This window comes from Cololabis saira, chromosome 7 (genome assembly GCF_033807715.1).
Source record: "Cololabis saira isolate AMF1-May2022 chromosome 7, fColSai1.1, whole genome shotgun sequence".
Taxonomy (NCBI): Eukaryota; Metazoa; Chordata; class Actinopteri; order Beloniformes; family Belonidae; genus Cololabis; species Cololabis saira.
Genome location: NC_084593.1, coordinates 17,663,665 through 17,686,665, shown reverse-complemented (window position 1 = coordinate 17,686,665; position 23,001 = coordinate 17,663,665). Strand labels below are relative to the sequence as shown.

At 39.4% G+C, this 23,001-nt stretch overlaps 1 protein-coding gene across 1 annotated transcript in view; it reads left to right on the top strand.

The window, feature by feature from the left end:
- The window catches only part of pdgfc (platelet derived growth factor c), a 90,430-nt gene extending 69,969 nt beyond the window's left edge, over positions 1–20,461 (top strand). The window contains exons 4-6 of the mRNA XM_061724892.1: positions 13,400–13,607; positions 14,600–14,820; positions 18,647–20,461. Of these exons, the coding sequence (XP_061580876.1) occupies positions 13,400–13,607; positions 14,600–14,820; positions 18,647–18,760 (543 nt within the window). The 3' untranslated portion in view covers positions 18,761–20,461. The remainder of the gene's footprint in view (positions 1–13,399; positions 13,608–14,599; positions 14,821–18,646) is intronic.
- Positions 20,462–23,001: the final 2,540 nt, after the last annotated feature.

Below are 23,001 nucleotides of genomic sequence, written 5' to 3'. Positions count from 1 at the left end.
CCTCCTGAAAAAATAAATAAATACAATAAATTAATTAAATTAAATTAAATTAAATTAAATTAAATAAATAAATAAATACATACATGAATAAATAAAATATTAAAATAAAATAAATTAAAAAATATATCTGTAAACGAAACCTTTGGTTGATAACTGTACTGATAATAATAAAACAAAATATAATTGTAAAACAGTAAAATATTGCATCCAAGTATAACTCTTATGAAAAGATAAAATGAAAGAAAGTTAAGAAAAATATCAAACAAACAGATGAACAGAACTATTTGAGGGGACTTAGGAACTGGGGTTTGTTTTAATGATGCCTCATTCAGTAATATATTTAGATGTTGTGATAAAGCTTATCCAGTTTTCCCAGAGACTATCAAACTAGTCTTGTTCCTGTCTTTAAAAAAAGTTAGCTTCTCCATTTTAAAGATATCCTGAACAACCTTAATCAAATCTTCAACTGTTGGAGAATTCTTTGACAACCAGTTCCTTGGGATAGCTTTTTTGCAAGCTAGTGATAAAATATTGTGTAAGTATTTGTTTTCAGGCCCCTTGACAGTGTCTGGTATTAATCCTAAACATAAAGTTTCAAATTTTAATGGAATCACAACTTTCATGATTTTCTCCATGGTCTGTTTAGTGTCTTTCCAGTATTTTAAAATACAATAATAAGCATTTTAAGCACGATGAGAGCACTGAGTTAAAGGAGATTAGCCCCAGAACAACAACAAAAAGCCTTTTAAAGATACTGGTTAAATCAGAAAGAGAGTATCATTATGCATAGTAAAATACATCCTGTACCAAAATAAGCTGAAAGACCACGCGGCAAGAGAAAGTCATGCTCCAAAACCACCACAAAAAAGCCAGAATACGGTTTGGAGCTGCACATGGAAACAGCAATCTTAATTTTTTTAAGGGATGTCCTGTGGTCGGTCTGTTTTCATATTTTTCTTCCTTTCACGTTAGCCACACTGGATCACCATGTCCCACTAATTGATTTGACGTAGTTTTTACGTCAAATGTTCTTCCTGACACGATCCTGACCATTTATCTGGCTCAGCACAGTGTGAACACTGGCTCGTGACCCTTTTGAAGCAGGGCTGTCCTCCTGCATGTCTTTGATCACACTGCAAAAACTCAAAATCTTAACAAGAATATTCGTCTTATTTCTAGTTAAAATGTATCATTTTTTGTCCAACAAGTCTCATTACCAGAAAAATAACTTGTTATTTGACAATTTTCACCTGTTTCAAGTAGATTTTCACTTGAAATAAGTAGAAAAATCTGCCAATGGAACAAGATTTATCTTCTTATTACAAGCAAAAAAATCTTGTTCCATTGGCAGATTTTTCTACTTATTTCAAGTGAACATAATGACTCTTGTTTTAAGTGTAATAAGATTTTTTGACTAAAAATTTGACATTTTAACTAGAAATAAAACAAATATTCCTGGTAAGATTTTGAGTTTTTGCAGTGCAGTGGTTCCTGAACCCTCCTTTGGTTAATAAGATTTTTTTTTTTCGTAGTACATTTTCTAAATTTCTCGCCAATCAATCCTATAACATAACATTCTTACCTTGACAGTTCAGTTTAACTGGACACAGCTTTGATTTGATAGCTGAAGAACAAGTTTTGTCCAAGCTGGTACAGCAGCAGGTTCCTGGCTTTCCAAGCTGAATCTTCGCACTGCCTCCTCAGCTACAAGATCCTTCCTTAAAAACACTGACTTAATACATTTTTCCCATCCTATGTCTGTTAAAGGAATGATGGGTCCATCTTTCTCCACTACATGCATACAGCACTCCATTTCTTGATCCTGATGTGATGTTTGCTAGTAAACATGGATGGATATATAAGTAGTCTAGTGGGTGGCTCGTTTTTATGACGTTTGCTCATCATTTTGACAAAAGATTGACAGGTGAAGTTCCCAAGCAATACAATAGACTTCAAATTGTCAAATCAGATATATTTATTATGTGTAAAGCTCACAAAAACATTAGAGGACGTCAGTAATGTTATGACAGAAGACGTAAGTTCTCACAGAAAAGTAAGGATAACAGTCAGGACTACGGTACTACTAAAATACTGACATTTTTGCGTTTTATCAAGCTGAATGACGAAGTAGTACGACTGTTTTAAAATCATTTATTATTTGAAAAAGCCCGTCTTTAAGATGATTTAAAAATACCTGCGTTAGCAGTTTGTAATGATTGTGTAGCGTTATTGGTCGGGATCTGGTACCGGAACCGGCAAATTTCCAAGCACGCTATTGGATAATAACTACAAACACGTCATGCATGTCCGACCCCAAACAAAGCCGTCCGCTATTTTTTCCCCGGAAAAACTAACTTGGACAAAGTCACTGATGTACAAAAAAATTGTGGCAACAATTTTTATTTCATTTGTTGAAAACTGTAGACGTTGTTGAAAAAAAAATTGGGTCCTTTCTCAATGGGGATTGTCTAAATACAGGAAAACTCCCGTTGGCCCGCCTAAAGATTTTATTTTCAGCCTGCTAGCTGAGTAAACAAGTTGATTGTAGGCGTCTTTTCTGGGACATTCAACATTAGCAGGACAGACTATCCGACTCTGAGCTAAATTAGCTTATGTATTATCTGCGCTACTTGCCACTTTCTTGATGCTTTTTTTTACTCCTCCTGTTTTTTTTCTGTTGATTTCTCACTGCCAGATGGATAGCTTCTCTGATTTGATTTGATTTTTATTTTGTACATGTAAAAGACAACAATTAAAGAGAAGATAAGAAAACAAAACAAAGCAAACAAAAAAAAAAGAATTTCCTACTTTAACACTTAATATCTTAATTACATGTGCAAAAGGGAGTAGGAAGAAGTGTAAACTTATTTAATCCTACCCCCATTCACTAATCATTTATTAACACGTATTTATAATAACTAACTATACTATAATTATACTCACACACTTACCTATACATACATACACATACTGTAGCTGAATATTTCTATATATTTGTACACACATGCCTATATAAATATTTATATAAATATACTTATTTACACCATACTATCTCTATATTAACTCCCTCTGCTGTATATCTATATATATCTACTTACACACGTATTCACACACATACACCCATACATACATACATACATACATACATACATACATACATACATACATACATACATACATACATACATACATACATACATACATACATACATACATACATACATACATACATACATACATACATACATACATACATACATACATATACACATACACATGCATACATACACATATAATTAGCTGCCCATTTCTGTACATAAATATAAACAAATCAACCCTCTTTATTTCCCCTCTTTATTTTAATAGTCCAGCTCTCATCAGATTTGTTTATGTAAGACTCAGCAAGAGGTAGCGGTAGAGGCGGTGTCCCTTTCGAGACTCTGCCGCCGGCCGACCAGTGTCATTGCAAATTCTCCTCATTGTCACTGCTCTGTTGCGTTTGAAAGCTGGTCGGCCCTCGGGGGCTGGGCCCCCTACTCTGGGAACCACTGTTTTAGATATTTCCCCATATACACATGACTGTAATTAGACATGACTGTACAGACCTTGATGATATACTGATGACAACCATTTATTTCAATCAGGTCTGTTGATGTATGAGACATTTAATACAGGCATGATAGCATCCCTTGAGGTCTGGATCCGCTACTTGTGACTGAGGCCCCGTTTCCACGTAGCAAAAACGGTGGTGTTTTCATGCGTTTTGGCCGTTTGTTTACACGAAAACGAAATATCCGTTTTTGTAAATACCCGGCTATGTGGAAACGTGGCCTTAGAGATTGGCTTTTTGCGCTGATGAAAATCTGTAGGGCTTATGTTGCTTGACGAGAATCATCACTGTTACCGATATGTTGGGAGCAAAAAGGGGGATGTTAGCAAGCCTCTGTTAAGTATTTAAGTACTTTGGGACACCATTGCTGCAGAATGGTTTGGTGCACTTCACCAAATGAGGAAAGAAGTTCACATGCATATACAATATATTGGCTACTGGATGTGGAATAGTCTTCAAAATGGACAAAAACATAAAGCATACCTATAAATGCATTGCAGAGTGGATCAAGGACAGCAAGGTTAAAGAAGCATGAGGCTCCTTTTAAGAAATGAGACACTCTAGCGCCACCCTTCGCCACGACGGCCGTTGGGGGTACTGCAGCCAACAGTGAAGCCAGCACGGGAGAACGGAGAGAACGCGCATTCATTCATTCATTCATTCATTCATTATCTTACCCGCTTTATCCCTTGCGGGGTCACGGGGGTCTGCTGGAGCCTATCCCAGCTCATTTTAGGTGAGAGGCAGGGTTACACCCTGGACAGGTCACCAGTCCATCACAGGGCCACATATAAACACGCAAACCATGCTCACAATCACACTCACGCTCACACCTACGGGCAATTTTAGAATCATCAATTAACCTAGCATGCATGTTTTTGGACTGTGGGAGGAAGCCGGAGTACCCGGAGAAAACCCACGCAAGCACGGGGAGAACATGCAAACTCCACACAGAAAGGCCCCTGCCGGGCCTGGGAGTCGAACCGGGGACCTTCTTGCTGTGAGGCAACAGTGCTAACCACTAAGCCACCGTGCTGCCAGGAGAGAACGCGCATGCAGCGTGATTTGACGTCACATCCGCAGAACAGCGCAGGAAATTCCGGTCACAATTGCAGCACATTTTGCAGCACACAGCCTGTTCAAGGCAATGGAGAGATACGGTAGAGGGCTCATTCGTTTTGGTTTGGAACGCTTCATCTGACATTATTACTAGAAAACTTAAAACGGATACAAATTTTTTTTCATAAATCCTGCCTCAAGCTCCTTTAAAATAGTGAAGTGGGCATCTCAAAGGCCAGACCTCAGTCTCAAAAATCCTATAGGGCCTACAACGATTCAAGTTTAACACATAAAATCAAGTTTTTGAATTAAAAATAGACACACTTGAACGGAGGCGTTTTTGACTGATGAAGTCAAAGCCTTGTTAAAACAGATATAGGAGTTGTACCTTTGGTGTGATGAAACTGAGATCTGTTTTTTTGCCACAATCTCAATTACAGTTCATTATGTATAGTGAGTGGGGAAAAAAAAAAGTTTTTACACTCGACAAACCTTGTTTACTCAGCGCTCTCTTGTGCAAGGAAGTGGTTTGCAACTGCATGTGAAGGAGAATATATTGTTTTCCAGAGTTTCTCCCATGGTGCTATTTCAGAATTGTCATCTCAACATAGTTAGCTGAACCTGTTATTTTAGTTACCAGGAATAAGACCATGTGGCTGTGCATTACAAGAACAAAGCGAGCTGGAAAACAGGAAATAACAGCTTGAAAACGAGCCTGTTATTAAGGGGGAGGGGGTTCAACGGCAGAACAAGTTGTTCCTCTGTGATTCCAACTTAATGAAAATATGGCTCTTTTCAGAACACATTATTTTTTACCACAAGAAGGCAATGTTATACTTTCTTTTAAAATTCATATCCGTCACACCGGCTGTCAGCTTTTATGAGAACATTCAAAACTGCACATATTTCAAACGATCAATCAAAACTTTATTTATAAAACACTCTAACATCCCATAAGGCAACCAAAGTGCTGTACAGGTGAATAAAAATACAACAGATGTTTGATTTAATGAGAAAGGGATCCATAATTTGCGTTAGCTAGAAACTCCCCACAAATTATCAATATAAATGTCATCTAACAAAACGTCATCTGAGTAGGTTTTCCCGAATATGCCGGTCAGGATTTAATCCTCTGTATTTTACAGTATGCAGATTAAAATGTTCATTTTGAGCCAAAAGTGTGTGCAAATTGCAAGTTTAGTTAGTTTAAGCCCTGACTCATATTCTTAAAAAAGTCATGGTGTTAAGCATTATGATCAAGCTGTCTGAATGTAATAGGAAGAAAATAGAAATCATTGCATGATTGTGCAGAATGAGAAAAACACTTTTACAGTACCTGTGTATTTCAACTGGAGCTGTTCAACCTTATATAAATGCAATATATTTTGTGAGAATGTGTAGTTCCAGAGAAGCCCTGATGTTTTCCAAAACTTAAAGAAGTAGTCTTAGTGCGGCGCAAGAGCGGACCGCTCTGCCGTCGAGCTCTGCGACGCGCCAGAGGGTTTGTGCTGCGCCTGCCGCGGGGTTTGTGCTGCGCCTGCCTGCCCGAATTGAACATTTTTTAATTTCACCGCTTAAAGCTGCTTTCATGTAGAGCGCGGTTTGCGCCACGCACACCACCGGGTGGGCGCAGATCGGCGCAGATTGAGGCGCAGAGCAAGGCGAGCATCGCGCATATATTTGTTGCTAGGCGACCGAAAAAAGTTTTTCCGGTCTGGCGCCCTTTTCCCACTCGTTTGGACATACAGTAGCTACAGTGCAGCTCGGTTTGAAAAATGTATCTTTCCCTGCTTCAAAGAAAAGCCTTGGCTTTAGTTCTTCTTCTGAGGAGGAGGAGGAGACGAGCAGCAGCAGCAAGGAGGGTCCATGAAATCCTCATGAAGACAGGATTTGGGGGAATCTAGGCTCGTTCGGGAACTTCCAGGTACTTCAGGCTGAACTGGGAGCAGTTTGACAGCCTGTTGGGGAGAGTCGGTCCAAGCCTCAGCAGCATTCTCTCTTCTATTGGACGCGCCGAGATGTCGTCACAGCGCGGCACAGTGAAATTAAAAAATGCTCAATTGGGGCAGGCAGGCATGTCACAAACCCCGCGGCAGGCGCCCTCCCGCGCGCCGCTGAGCTCGGCGGCAGAGTGGACCGCATTTGGCCCCATAATGGCACCTGTTTAAGAAAAATCCTAGAACCGCCAGTGAATCCAGTAAAGCCTCTGTAGTTCATTCTATTAAGATAAAGGTATCATTTCAACATCCGAAGACAAATCAGTGTCCTGTTTTAAACCTGCTCTAAGCCATTGCTCAATGGCATTTCATTCACCCAGATTCAATCCTTTGTTTTGAAATCTTTTCTTGAATTTTATGCTTCCATTGTTTTTATGCTGCACACATTACTGCTTCCTGTTGCTGAAATTAATGATGGGCGTCTGAAAAATTATTTGGTTTCGTGATCTGAAGCTGGGTGTGCTACACCATCTACATTCACAAGCTGTTAATTGATTCCAGTCCACACTGTGAGGTAGTGCCAAGGTTGTAATAATCACAATTCACCTCCAGTGTCTGGTACTGCGGTTTGGTTTAACCAGTACCTGCACTTTCCCATAATGTTCTTTCAGCATTTATGCCTGTTTATCCCAGTTGATGCCAAATAAACCAAAGGTATTCTCAGTGGGTTAAACAGCAACCTCACTGCTATGAGTCACATGTGTGGCCTGCATCAGCTACATTTCTACTTCCTGTGTTTAAACCGTGTCACACCATTGGCATCTCATTTTTAAGTCTGTTTCAAAGGGATTTGGTTACATGTTCTTATCCTGTATTATGTCTAACGTTGTTAAAATGTGGCTGACTTGTTTGTTGGATTTCTCTATCTTTCGGCAGCTGAAGGACTTATATCCATTGTAACGTGCTCTCATTGCTTTACTCATTATGTCTCATCTAAATAACTCAGCGTTACTTCAAACCACCCATGAAAGTCCCCACCTCTTTTTGGTCAGATGTCTCTGCTGCGAAACCACAGAAATATAAACAAGAATAAAGTCATGTTCTTGTGGAATTAACCGTTGTTTTTATCACAAACCTGTGGGTTAGCATATGGCTAACAGAGCTACCCTTCAACATGATACGACTTAAGTGCAAACATTTCAAGTCCGGCCTGCATCTGCACTTGCGGTACAACATGATTGCAGTGTCACAACAAGCATGGCTTTAGCAGATCTGTAATTAAATAGTCTGGAGTCTCTGCTTGGGGTAGTCTCAGCCTTGGTCTTGGTGTTTTGCTGTGCACCCACGTGCGATTTCTGTGGTAACACTGGATTAAACAAACTGCACCGAACAGAAAATGATCTTACGCTTGTTTTAACAAGACTAAAGCTCCAATTGATACGTTAATATGCTCTAATTAGAATATCAGTTGGAAATTGCCCACAAATCCTTGCATTGTTCAATGGCCACGGTTACATGATGTTTTTTAATTCGGAATTAATTATTCCGAATTAAATAATTCCGAATTAAACTATTTTCCTTCGAGTTTACATGGAAATAGTAATTCCGAATTGAGGTTTACATGGAAAACACGTTTGATCGGCTTTATCCAATTCCTCTACAGGTCTGGGGGTTGGGAAGGTTCTGGTTGGATAGGGGGGCAGACCGGAAGTTACGTCTATCGGAAGAAAAACAAACTTAGCCGCTACAACTTTGAAAAGCTCACAATTTTGATGTTTCCTGCCATCTGTTCTTTTAATTATTTCCAGGTCCTCCAAGCTATTTATTAAATAAATGGTCTCTGCTCTTGACCACCGTTTACTGCGTGCTGCCATCTTGAAACTTTGTTTGGAAAACAAGCCCAGCGCGGAATATAAGCGTCATGGAGACAGACGGGCGAGGGAACGAGCAGCGCAGAAAGACCGGAATTAATTTAAAGCGGAATTAGTGTACACATGATCGCGGAATTATTCTATTCGGATTTAAAATCGGAATAAACCAGCCACTTACTTCATAATTAAGTTTAATTCGGAATGGCCATTTTCATTCGGAATTAGGTGTTTACATGGTCATTTTTACTCATTTTAAATCTGATTTAATTTTAATTCTGAATTAAAGAGGAATTAAACTTCCCATGTAAACACACTCAGTGTTCAATGAAGGAGAACTAAAAGATCTGACCACCTTTTCTCGCTAAATCCTTTCAAGTTCTCCCTCGTAACTAATCAAAGGAATGACATGGATTATTGGAATAACTCTTGCCTTTTTTCTTGCTTCAATCAAAACGTTAAGACCCACCTACCTGCCACTAATGTGTTCACTGCTTCACAGGCTGATGTTTGTGTTTTCCTTTTTCCAAGTGTCACAATGTTGCCATCTGCCTGTCAGCAACATAAGATTACAAAGAGCAGCAAGCTGACATGTTGGACAAACACGTCCCAGGACTGAAAGGTTCTGCAGATTAGCCTCCTGAGCTGTGGGAGGACCGACACCCCAGTTATCAATCTTCCTGGTGGCTGGGCTGCCTGGAGAGTTGAGAGCTTGAAATTAATGATATTGTCCCCCAGCAGAGCTTGAGGGATGTGTTGGTATGCAGAGTGGGCTGAGGAGGTAACAGAGATGTGATCAGATTTGACAGTTTAATAGAATTCATTAATTTCACATTTCAGCTTCAGACTTTAGAGTATTTTGAATACATTCACCACCATATGACTGAGTTAGTAGAAATATAATGATTTCTTCTTAATCTCAATGAATGCTTGCTTAGTTTATATACCATTTCATTTGAGAAAGTGTATATTTTTGATTAACAACATTTGAGGATTAGTCTAAAATTAATAATTTTGCTTAAATATCTATTTGTCTCGGAAATCGGCTTGTTGACAAATTTGTCTCAAACTGCCACCGTGATCATTGAAACCACAATGACATATATTAGCCATCATGAGTGCCACAATGTTTAGTTTAGTTTATTGGTCCTTTCAATTTCCACAACACAATAACCCAAGTACAGGTGTAAGTCGTCAGTGTAATACAAAAAAAAAAAAAAAAAAAAATATATATATATACAGTATATATATATATATTTATACAATTTTATACAATTTGAACTAAAAACCAAGGACCAAAAGGTGTAGACTGAAGCCTAAGCTTATGACGCCGACCCTTTTCACAAAAAATGTGTAGCTTTTATAAGCTAGTGCAATGTCATTAATAAATAGCATTCCATACAGTATTTATATAAGCAATAATACAATAATACAATAGTACATACAGTACATATACTTACACATATACATACATACACGCATAATGTATATACATATATATGTATACACACACACACACACACACACACACACACACACACACACACACACACACACACACACACATACATACACATGTCCATAGGTACATACCTATGTGTATTTTTTTTATATTTGCAGCAGAGCCACAAGAGAATCCTGCAAACATCGGTGCCCCAAATGAGGGAAAGCTGCTCACCTGTCTTTTCCTTGAAAAAGTGAGACAGGACATATTTTCTTTCAGTCTCATTAAAAATTCAGGCATGTCGACTGAAATATATAGCCTCCGGAGCAGGTTAAATACAGTCTTTTTTAAACTTAAGTAATTTCCAATCTGCTAAATGTCAGTTACACTTTGGTTCACTAAAATTCCACCATAAAGAGTGCTGGCCAAGAAAAGTCAAAGCACATGTCTTGTGAATAAGTAGATCTTTTAGGGATTTGAACTGCATTTCCATCCCAGATGACATTGAACTTGTTCTGTCTGGTAATTGTAAAAGATTATAAAGCTGCTGTGGAAATGTATCTTTGATTTGTGTTTTGTTTCTCAGCCTGAAAAAGACATTCACACCAAAACAACTATTTCCCATAAATACCATTTAAAGTGGGACGAACTGTTTTTAATTATTAATCATTTCAGTTTTGTAATAATATGACATTTATTGTCAATATACACTTGACATACATTGTTAAATCCTTCCCATAATGTTTTAATGACAGAGCTTTGGGCTCTATGTGGTCCATTTTCTTGTTTTTGAGCCATTTCCTGGTTGACTTGCTAGTGTGCTGTGAAAAGTCCACATTGTGTTCAACTTTAACATTCAAACATATGGCACATAAACCTCGAGCACGGTCAAATGAGGTCAAGCAACTCTAATACTGGATTACTCTGTCCGTAACACATTACTCCAAAATGCCTTGTCTCTGCTGTTTTTGTTCAAAGACTCCAAAAAGGAAACTGCCGATCCTTTGTAAGTGTTGTGATTCCTTAATTCGGTCTGCTTTGGGACTGAATCTGCTTCGGCTGCAAGTATTGAACAAGTTGGCAGTCTTCTCAAATTGGCCCCAGTGTTGGAGGATTTTCTACACGTTGGAAACATTTATTTCACATAATACAGAGATTGTTTCAAATCCCTTGCCAGATTCAAAGCACCTACAATCTTTCCTTTTTTGCTTTTTCTAGACGTCTTGAGCTCTTCGTTCTTGGCATGAAAAGTTAAAGAAAGCCTTTTGTTTTTTTACAGGTCATCAGAAGGTTTTTTTGGGGGGGGGTTGCAAGCCAACAAGCTGTCAGTCAAGTTCTAATCACCGGCACCTGATCCATATTCACTGGTTCTAAGGAAGTGAATATGATACGGCTGCAGATGTGTACTTGCTTTTTCCATTTCAGGGAAGTGTTTGTTTGAAATGTGTACATTACGCCTCAAAAAAGTACATTTAAAGTGTTATTTTTGTTCTCCTATTTCAGGAAACCATTCAGGGAATGAATGTTTAAACCAAAAGTCAAATATTCACATGACATGAAGATAATTTTTCACAAGAATTTATTTTTACACTAAAATAAATCTCAGTCATTAAAATTTGAATCACTTTTTGTAAATCTTGATGAGTGATCAATGCAGCTATTTCTGCATACACAGTTCACTGATTGTATCACCATAAAAGGTCTTCCAGTGATATCTTGATCTTGATATCATGGACAAATGGAAAATGTGCTTCCCATGGCATACACTTTGCTCACACACATTACAGGAACAGGGTTTTTTTTAGCCCTCCAACAACTCTGAGCATTCATGGTGTCTGTTGTCAAAGTCATTGTCAATAATCAATATCGTCAGGGTGTAAATATTTTGCAGCCTGACAATATTGACTGACAAATATGGTCATACATGGTTGTAAAGGGTCATATGTTGGTCATTGACAGTGAAACAAGCCCTGAAAAATCTGCTCTTTTAGTTATGCCGTGGGGAAAAGATGCAGTGTTTGATAAATGTCAAAGCCCATAATGTACCCACCTCCTCTCCTTTATCACCAGCTTCCCAGCTAACATTTGTATGTGGGGTCAATCTGAGTTATAAAAGTTATAAAATAGGCTGAAAAAATGAATATGAAAGTGCAGCGATAAATGGGGCCACGTATGGGATCGTCTATCGGCTCCACATTGGCCTATGAACATGGACACATGGGTGTCTTATCTGTGTCCCAGTTGGACCGCACACTAGTGAACCCAGGCGGTTGAATTCACAGAGGAGCGATGTGGACGGTGGATATATCCCGAACCAGGCCCCAGATTTAGGTCGGACACATACAGATATTTGCTGGATTGCAAAAGTTTGGCATTTCCTTTCAAACCCTCTCAATGTTACTTTCACTCAGCAAAGAACTGGGTTTTGTGTGAACATGACTTGTGTTGCATTGCTACAGCAACATCATTGTTAAAAGGGTTGTACATCGGGGCACGGTGGCGCAGCAGGTAGTGCAGGAGAAACACCACCCCGTGGTTAAAAGATGCGGCCTGCTCACTCCTCAGGTTAAGGAGGAGATCTGAGCTCAGTGCGGGGCCATCCCGGGGTTGGTAGAGGATGGCAATGCCCAGGACTGTTAGGTAGGAGCACTGGGTGATAAAATGGGGAAAAAACCAGGATAAAAATATATTAAAAAAAAAGGGTTGTACATCAGAAATGAGCTTTATGTGGTGAACAGATTCAAATCAAACACCTTTTTAGGCCAAGTTTCCACATAGCCAGGTATTTACAATTTACAATTTCCCCCTCTACGTTTTGAAAAATACCATCATTTACACGAAACTGCATAAATACGCTGTTAAGGTGCTATGATCAGCCAAACCTACAGGGGGCAGTGTAATGAGAAGCATAAAGTCATGCTAGCCAATCAGAATCCTGGAAAAAAACGTCAACAAATGACACGAGTAACTTCCAAGATGAACGAGAGTCTTTCGTTTGGAGTGACAGAGAAGTGGAGTTACTTTTAAGTGTGACGTTAGAAAATAAAACAGGTAAAATACAAGGAAAAATGTTGAAGGTGGCCAAACAAATTGTAAACACAGGTCGCACACATGACGCTGGTGACGTTTCTGTTTCATAATGTGACGTTCTGAAGCCTAAATGTCCGTTTTCCCTCTGTTTACAAGCAAACGTGAAGACGGAGTTTTTGCAAATCTCCACTTTGGCCGGAGTTTTCAATGATCGTTTTTGGTGACTTTGAGCTTCGTTTTCGTGTAAACGAACGGCCAAAACCCATGAAAACACCACCGTTTTTGCTACGTGTAAACGGGGCATTAGAGTGCAGCTTTATGTGGAATGAAACCGTACAAATGCAGAATTCTTTATATAAATACATTTTTCTGTTGTAACTTGTGTTAATTACTGAAAACAATCACCCTTCTGTTGGCTCTTTCCTCATTCTTTGTGTTGATTTGTGTGCAGAGTGTGTCAGAACCGGAGGTCCCCCCGGTTCCCCCCCAGGCCCAGCAGACCATGGAGCAGCTCTCCGAAGCCGTGGGAGAGCTCAGCACCGTGGAGGAGGTCATGAAGTACCTGGAACCCGAGCAGTGGCAGCTGGACATGGAGGAGCTGTACAAACCCACCTGGCTCGTGCTGGGGAAATCCTTCATTCACAACAAGAAGTCAAGAGGTTGGCCACATCTAGCTTTTTCTGTTTTGAGTTAATTAAATCAACAGACGCACAAACAGTAAAGAGATTCTGCATGTCGACCTGCGGAGAAAAAACTGTGGAACAGCCTGAACATGGAGCTAAAACAAAGTCAAAACATATCACCATTTAAAAAAAGATACAAAGAAACATTCTATTCAAAATACAGATGCGAATAAACATGTAGATATGTACATTTATTAATGTATGTAGATATATAGACGTATATTATGGATATAGATATGTTAGATGTAGGTATGTATATGGATATATTGAGTTGTATTATACGTACAGTATTTGTGTATCTATATCTCTATTAATATATACTGATTTATAGTTATATATATGTCAATATATAGATTTATAGTAATTTTATGTATATAATTGGAGGTAAATATATGAACCAGTGTATATATAGCATATCTACTCTTATATAGTTATTCAAGTATATTGTTAATACCATTGCTGTCTATTGTTCTCTATTATATTGTAGTATTATAGTAAAGTAATGATAATGTAATACTATACATTATAATTACTTCTATTACTACATACATACATAGCAGCACAACTAAATGCTGGACGTTTGTTTTGTTTTCTTTTGTTTGCCTTGATTTGCTTTGATTTTGACTATATTTATATATACATACTGTATAATTGAGTATTATATCACTGTATTGAACAGTTATTGAAACTCGTAAGAATGTATGTCAGATTCAGGGGTAGGACTCGATAAGTGCTTACTTCATTCCTACTCCGTTTCGAGCATGTTGGTATATATATATATATATATATATATATATTTGTATTCTGTTTTTTCACTTTTTTGTACTCTTTTTTTATCATGCATGTTCGAGATAAAATCTTCAAATCAAATCAAATCAAATGCAAAAGTCAGAAAAGCAAATTATAGAAAGTGACGCCTGAAAACTGGTTCTGAGGTGATTTCAACGGTTTATTGTGCGTCTCTCAAGGGGGAGCCGATCTAAACATGCTGAGGGACGAGGTTCGGCTGTACAGCTGCACGCCACGCAACTACTCCGTCTCCTTGCGTGAGGAGCTGAAAAGGACAGATGCCATTTTCTGGCCCAGCTGCCTCCTGGTGAAGCGCTGCGGTGGAAACTGTGCCTGCTGCTCTCACCGCTGCTACGACTGCCAGTGCATTCCTGCCAGGGTCACCAAGAAATACCACGAGGTAATCATCCGTTTGCTCTTGAGATGATGACATGCTTGTGATAGTCACTCTTTTAATCATTTGTTATCTGAAAGACACACTCATAAAGCAACTCAGTCTTACTCCAAAAACTGGAACAAAAAAAACTATTGATTTGTTTTAATAGACACAAGATTCACAATGTGGTTTTTTTTTACACTGGAGATTAAATCAATTTATGTACACAAAGTTTTTTTTTTTTTAAAGAAATGCCACAAAAGGAATTTTAATCACATTCAACAGGCAAGAAAGATCAGATCTGAAAGTTAGAAGGTTTATTGATGGTGCTTTAAAGATGATTTTCATGTTGTGGTCCCAGTTCAACTTAAACTCCTATTTGGCAAGACTGGTTTGTATTTGTTAAATGTTAGATCGAAGAAAGCAATAATGCACTTCTATAATAATGCACATCTTAAAGAAAACTTGTCTCTTGAAGTCAGAACTTGACATGCTCTAAGTTGGCTGGGGCCTAAAACAGATAGAAGAATCTTCTGCGATTGTGTTTTGGCATGAGAAGGTTTTTACTTAGTCTGACATCATTGGAGTTAATTGGAGGCACACTTGTGGATGTATTCCAAGCTACACCCTCAAACCCAAGGACCTCATCGCATGACATCATGGGACAATAAAAAAGAAAGCAAGTACAACATCAAAAACATTGTCATTATTATCATTATCACTATCGACATCAAAAACATGTCTGGTTCATACTTGGGTACAAGTTCCAGATGCCCGAAGGCCCCGTGTCCAGCTGCTCAGACAATGATGTGCATGTTTAAAAGGGATGGGAGCAGAGCAACAATCAAATTCTTTGTAAATATGCTAACTGAAACTGGGAAGAGATCATAATCCATGGGAAAACAGTCTATGGACTGACATGAGTTGAAAGGCCACGTCGAGAGGAGTGGCAAAACATCAGTAAAAATGGCTGCAACTAGTCGGGGAAACTGTGGAGAAGACGGGATAACAGCCGATTATCGGCTTAAATTAGCGTCATTTGGACTTGACAGTGACCCGTACAGTTACCCCAAGAACCAGTGGTCCATGGACATTAATATTTGGCCACGAATCCAGTTTCCTGATATTTATATGTACTTAATTTCTACGCCGGGGAAATACACGAAGCAAAGCTTGAAGGCTTACAAAAGTCTTGACGCTTGGTCCTACTTCAAGGCAGGATTTGTTGGAGAAATTAAAGGGAACTTTATGATTTGACCGTTTAACGTTAGCTACCCAAAAATCCAACATTACCTGATACAAAATGGGAACCGCAAATCCACGTTTCAGTGCATGAAATCCAGTTGTTTCTGCGAATTGCAGCGATCCATTTGTCTCTCTTAAAGGGGACCTATTATGGGGACCACTGGTTCTTGGGGTAACTGTACGAGTCACTGTCAAGTCCAACTGAAGCTAATTTAAGCCGATAATCGCCTGTTATCCCGTTGTGGCAGGGTGGAGGAGCTGCAGCCACTCAGGTTGATTGGGGCACAGGTGGCCCCAATCAACCTCTCCACCCTGCCAGCCTTGATAAGGCATGGCTGCACAGCAGAAAGGGTCTCGTCTGCTCTGCTGAAGGTTCTGCTGCGCACGTGTGTCTTGGGTGTGTCTGGAGAAAATAAAGAGTTCATGCACTGAAAACCTGTGTTCTCTATCCTGTCGGTCCCCACGTTGGGCGCCAGTGTAGCAGTGCGAGTGCTACGGGGCCCGACCGACAGGATAGAGGAGGACACGGAGTTTTGTGCAGAACCCTTTTATTGCACACACGACACCACCACACGTGCACAAGCACCACGACCAGCAGTTTCTGCTTCTCTGCAGAAGCTTCTCAGTCCGAACCAGCTGCAGTCTCCCAGTCCTCCTTATCAAGGCTGGCAGGGTGGAGAGGCTGATGGGACACACCTGTGCCCCGTCAGCCTGAGTGGCTGCAGCTACTCCACCCTGCCACACCCGTCTTCTCCACTAGTTTCAGCCGTTTTTGCTGATGTTTTGCCACTCAGTGCGAGTAAGAGGGCTGGTCCAGTGGGGAAGTGACGTCAATGCAGACCCTCTATTCCTATTTAGGGTCTTGGGGTTCTGCTGGATCCCGGTGATAGGCAGAGGTTCACCCTGAACAGGTCTCCAGTCCATCACAACACCAGGAAGCCCACGGTCCAAAACCATCAAATAAAAATAATGTATTACAGTTTTCATGTGCACATGGAGACAATATATAATTAAGTCTGATTAGACTAGAATTGAGTTGTTTGTTCATAATGACCATTGCAAGCTTCAGAGCACCGTCCCAGCTGTGAAGTACGGGGGTCGCAGCACCACAATGCACAGCATCGTGAGGAAAGACAATCACCTAAATATCCAGAAGAAACGTCTCAAGACTTGAGCTGGCTCTTCTAAATTGACATTGGTTCCAAGCATACTTCCATATGAGCTACAAAATGGTGTTGCCATTTGAGGCCAAACCTCAGTCTCAAAGCAAATCTGTGGGTGGCACTGAAAAGGCATGTGTGGGCAAAAAAGGCCCAAAAACATGAGTCAACTCCAGCAGCTCTGACAAGAAGAATGGTTTTAAAATTCCAGCAAGATATTGTGAGAAGCTTGTGGAGGGCTATCTGGATTATTTGAGACAAGTTTAAATAGTTTAAACCAACTCTATCAAATGCTGAACAAATATTGATGAAGTTCTACCCTTGAAGAAAGCAATAAAACAATGTCTGTAAAAATAAATAAAGCAAGAAAAATCCGGAACCCTAACCAACATAACTTCCTCAACTTAAGGGTCGGACACGAAGGGCTGAAAGTAAAAGTGCTATATATATATATATATATTTATAGTTTCCAATGAAAAATTAACCTCAGCCTTCCACACAGTACAAAGAAGGGAAAAAAATTAGAGTAAGAGTATTTATTCATCCATCCATCCATCCATCGTCCGCCGCTTATCCGTTCCCGGGTCGCGGAGGCAGCAGCCTCAGCCGCGAGTATTTATTCAGCCACAGGCAAATCTGAGAACTCCTGTTTGATTTGTTTTGGCTGAATATGTGTCGCCCTTGAGCCATTAAAAGGGATTTCTTTTTAAAAAAGGCATCTAGTTGCCCCCAGAGGCATTTTGGTCAGCGTTTGGTCGGTCAATCTACTTCCAGAAAGGCGTTTATGAACTTGTCGGTCAATAACATGCTAAGAAATCCAAGCATATGTAAGGGATAATGCCCGATGAGGTGTACATTATCATAAATATATGGAAGACGCAGGGGCGTGATCCTCCGCGATGTCCCGCTTATACCACGGTCACTTACCAAAAAACAAAAATTAAATCAGTTATTCATGCTTTAATGTGTTTTCAGTTGAAATCATTAGTTTTAAAACAAGCCACAGCTGAGCGGCTGAGCGACTATTTAACCTCTCGTCTGCAGCTGTTGGAACCTGCTAAGTTACAAAGTTTTTTAACAAGCCATAACTCAGTTTCCTTGGTAACGGGAGATATTCTAGTCCGTTCAGCTCCGCTCGGCTATTTTCTTTTCTCTCCTCTTCTGCATCCCAGTCATCAAAATTGTTAAATTCACCAAATAAATTAAAAGAAATTACAAAATCACTCATGTCGCCATCCTGCGGCCCTTCTTCTCTGAATCTCCGTTGCCGTGGTTACCACCTGGCAGTTGATACAGCGCAATGATATTAAAGATATCAATTTGACCAAACTTGTTTTCTAGGTGTAGGTTATCACTTTTAACCTACACCTGCCAGCCAATCAGAATCGAGTATTCACACAGGACCGCGGTATAACTAAGCTTAGCTGTCCCTTTTGTCTTGACAGGTTCTTCTGTTGAAACATCGGAGCGGTGGGAGAGGCCTGCAGAAGTCCATGGCCGACGTGCCCTTGGAGCACCATGAAGAGTGCACTTGTGTGTGTAGAGACGACTCGGACTGACCTCAGACATGCATTATAGCCACACTCAGGAGTTTGGAGATGAACCCCCGCCGCTGCGCTCGCTCTCTCATCCACTTCCACTGGGAGCTAACGAGATTCCCCCTTTATCCTGTTGTCCTTTCACTAATTGGATGAAGCAGAAACAGACTGGAATCTAATAAATCTCCTGAAAAGACACGGCTGCTGTGGAATACCAATGGTGTGCTTTGGAGAGAAAAAAATGTCACTGGACAAGATGTGGACTACAGTATTGCCTCCGAAGACTTATCTTCTTCAGCTCCTACAAGATATGAACATTGAGGGATCTTTGCCCCTTTTTTTTAAGTTCAGTCAGTGTTGGATGAATGTGTCATGGAAAATGGGAGCTTCTTTGTTCCACTCCTTTTTCATGTCTATAAGTGAGCTGACTCCAGCTGCCTTACTCCGTCATCTCTATTATTACCATGACGGCAAAGAAAGGTGCTCTTTATAAGTAGTATTCCTTTGCTCTGTCCCTATTTTCACTGCAGATTCAATCAGTGTTTAAATGCAGCTGCCTCCCGTGTAAATATTTTTACTTTACTTTTTTTTCTATATTATTGTCTCTTTTTCTTCCTTAAAAATTCTCAAGGAAAAGAACTTGTACATGATCAGGTGGCCATCCATCAGAAAGTCTGCGTTTGATTTAACATCAGATCTGCTTGCTTGAGTGCCTAAAGTCTAGCTATGTTTGCGACATCTTGTCAGATATTTATTTCTTTAACAAAAGGGAATTTAGGTCACACATGCCTTCTTTGCTACATTTGTCCCTGTACAGTAGTATTAGCTTACATTTTCCTTTTTTTTTTTTTGTTGCCATTTTTAATTACATCATTGATGTACCAAAGTTATTTATCTCTACCTTACAACTGTTTGTTTATTTCATAGTACTGAAGATCAACAATAAATTCTTCCATTTCTAACTGAACGTGCCGTATTTGGGACTTTTGAGCCACAAACAAAGTCAGAGAGAGAAGACGTCAAAAATGCTGACAAACAGAGTAAAGTTCTAGTATAAGACTTTTAAAAACTAAGGTCGTAGATTTGCTGATCTGCAAATACAGGCACAAGAAAGTAATTTAACGACGACCAAAACAGTTGGCGAATGAGCAGAGCTGATGACCAGGAGCCTGTAATTTACCAACTCTGCAAAGCTGTAAAATTGTTGGAAATGTTAAGATTTGCTATTTGCGCAATGCAAATAAGATGATTTATAGGGTTTATAAAGTTTTATAAAGAAATAAAGTCATCTGTGAAAGTAATACGAGTACCTTCTACAATTTAACTACATTCAAACTTGTAGGAAATCCTAACATAACTAAGTAGCAATGAGTGCGTTTATGTAACCTGTGTCTTGTAGTCCCTTTAGTAGGGATTCTATACTCCCGACCTTGGCGTTTAATATTTAATCTACAATATTCCAGAATATGAAACACCAACAGCTAATCACAGGTTCACTCAGCTCTAAATTCTCACAGGTTCAGGAAGGGAGATTGGAAGTAGCAATTCAAGAACTCCAGCCCACATAAAACACACTCAACCACTTCTTTAAAAGAAAATGTGATAAGACACAAATTTATTGAAACACACTATTCTAATTGTCTCTTCTTATTCATTTCCAACAGCTTATGACGTCACTTTTTTTTAGTCTCTGGTTACCTTGGGCCCAAGAACAAAAAATACCTGAGATCTCAGTGGAAAAAGTATCACAATAAAATATTAAACTCTTTCGATAGGTTCTTCTGATTTTGTCCTTACTGTCCCTGGGAACAGTGCAGCATCCACAAACCCACGTCCTGACAGGATGAAGGCACCCTCAAGCAGCGGGATGATTTCTGGATCACAGGAGGGACAGCTCCACTATACCGGGGAAATCTTCCCTCGAAAAAAAACAGCCTACACAAGTGTGCAGGAAAAAATTACCATAAAGTCAAAAATGAACTATTTTTAAACCTACATCTGTACAGAATTACATATAAACATCCCAATTTAACATACAATAAGGCTTTTCACAGTTAAAATATATAAACCTTCACCTTTAACCTTCCACCGGCCTGAACAAAGACTTAGCAGGTCTTAGCCATGGATCTATTAATAGAATCTGGATGGGAGATCGAAAATGGCCACCCATTCATTTCAATACATTTTGCTCAGCCAGCGCATACGCCGAAAACATTTCTGACTTCCGGGTTTACTTCCGCGTTAACGGGCCCATAGAGCATGCGCAGTTGAGTCACCTCCCATGATGCTCTGGGGCAATGACGCGAAGATTAATATAATATGTATTAATATAATATATTAATTAATGTATATTATTACATGTATAGTATTACATATATTATTAATGTATTAATATAATATAATTATATAATATGTATTAATATAATACATCCATGGAGTGCACGGACACGGGTGTGACGTCAGCCATGACGTCACGCCCAGAAAGAGACTTTTCTTTGACTTTTCTGGCCGTTAGAAAACATCTTTGACAGATATAAAGTCCATGACTTAAAAATATAGAATACAAAGATTAGTAATTGCCGGTGATTACAGCTGGAGGTTCCTGTGAACAGTTTTAGAGGCTTCTCTTTTACTATTGCGGTCTATGGGAAAAAAGCTTTCTGGGCCCCATGGGATTTTTTGTTGCAGTACCGCGGCTGGCCACTGGGAAAAATCGGCGTGCCTTCTGAGCGCGAGATTCGGGGGCTGGGTTTGGCCGACAGCACGAACAGCAAAACTTATGTCATCATATCCTCTCCGTGTTACAGGTCATATCTTGACTGTATTTTCTTCATTACACATCATGTTGCAAAATAACACACAACTTAATCATCTGTGACACCAACTTGACTCTAACCAACTATTTTTTAGGTGGCTAACTCACAAGGATATCTTAATGGAAACACCAATTAGGGTTCCGCATGGAGTTCACTTCCACAGTTAATTTGACTGCTTAGCACTTCCTCTCTGACGGAAAAACTGTCAGTGTATCAGTTTATAATCGGTTTATAATCATTTCTTCCAACTATAAAACTATATGTTCACAACTACAGACCTGTCCGTGCTGCTTGCGCAGCTTGCAGAGAGAGTAGAGTTTCTGTGTTTGGCCGCATGTGGCAGGCAGCTAACGTCTGTGCAAGAGGTGCTTTCATGGACAGTGGGAATTTCTAGCATCACATCGTACACAACACTTGGGCTTGCGTGTGTGGTGTTTAAGGACCCTAAGAAATGAATTAAAATAAATACAAAAATAAAATAATAAAATAATCCCGGTTACATTTACATGGGAAGTTTAATTCCTCTTTAATTCAGAATTAAAATTAAATCCGATTTAAAATGAGTAAAAAACATATAAACACCTAATTCTGAATGAAAATGGCCATTCCGAATTAAACTTAATTCCGAAGTAAGTGGCTGGTTTATTCCGATTTTAAATCCGAATAGAATAATAATCATGTATACACTCATTCCGCTTTAAATTAATTCCGGTCTTTCTGCGCTGCTCGTTCCCTCGCCCGTCTGTCTCCATGATGCTTATATTCCGCGCTGGGCTTGTTTTCTAAACAAAGTTTCAAGATGGCAGCACGCAGTAAACGGTGGTCAAGATCAGAGACCATTTATTTAAGAAATAGCTTGGAGGACCTGGAAATAATTAAAAGAACAGATGGCAGGAAACATAAAAATTGTGAACTTTTCAGAGTTGTAGCGGCTAAGTTTGTTTTTCTTCCGGTAGACGTAACTTCCGATCCGCCCCCCTATCCAATCAGAACCTTCCCAACCCCCAGATCTTAAGAGGAATTGGATAAAGCTCATCAGATGTGTTTTCCATGTAAACTTCAATTCGGAATTACTATTTCCATGTAAACTCGAAGGAAAATAGTTTAATTCGGAATTATTTAATTCGGAATAATTAATTCCAAATTAAAAAACATCATGTAACTGTGGCCAATGTGACTTAATAATAGAAAAATAAAGCCTTCTGGACTAGCCTGCCAGCTATCTCCAAAATACATGATTCCCACTGAGCTGTAACAGCTGTTATTCCAGAGAGCAATAGCATTTGAAACATACTCCCCCACTGGCCATCCCTGACAGCTAGTTATCCTACATTTGATGACAGTGGAGGTGACAATATGAACAATAACATCCCAGCTTCCCAAGTTATGGTGCATTGATTGGAAGAGTTTTCTTTTTTTTCCCTTTAGGGGTCACCAAAGTGGATC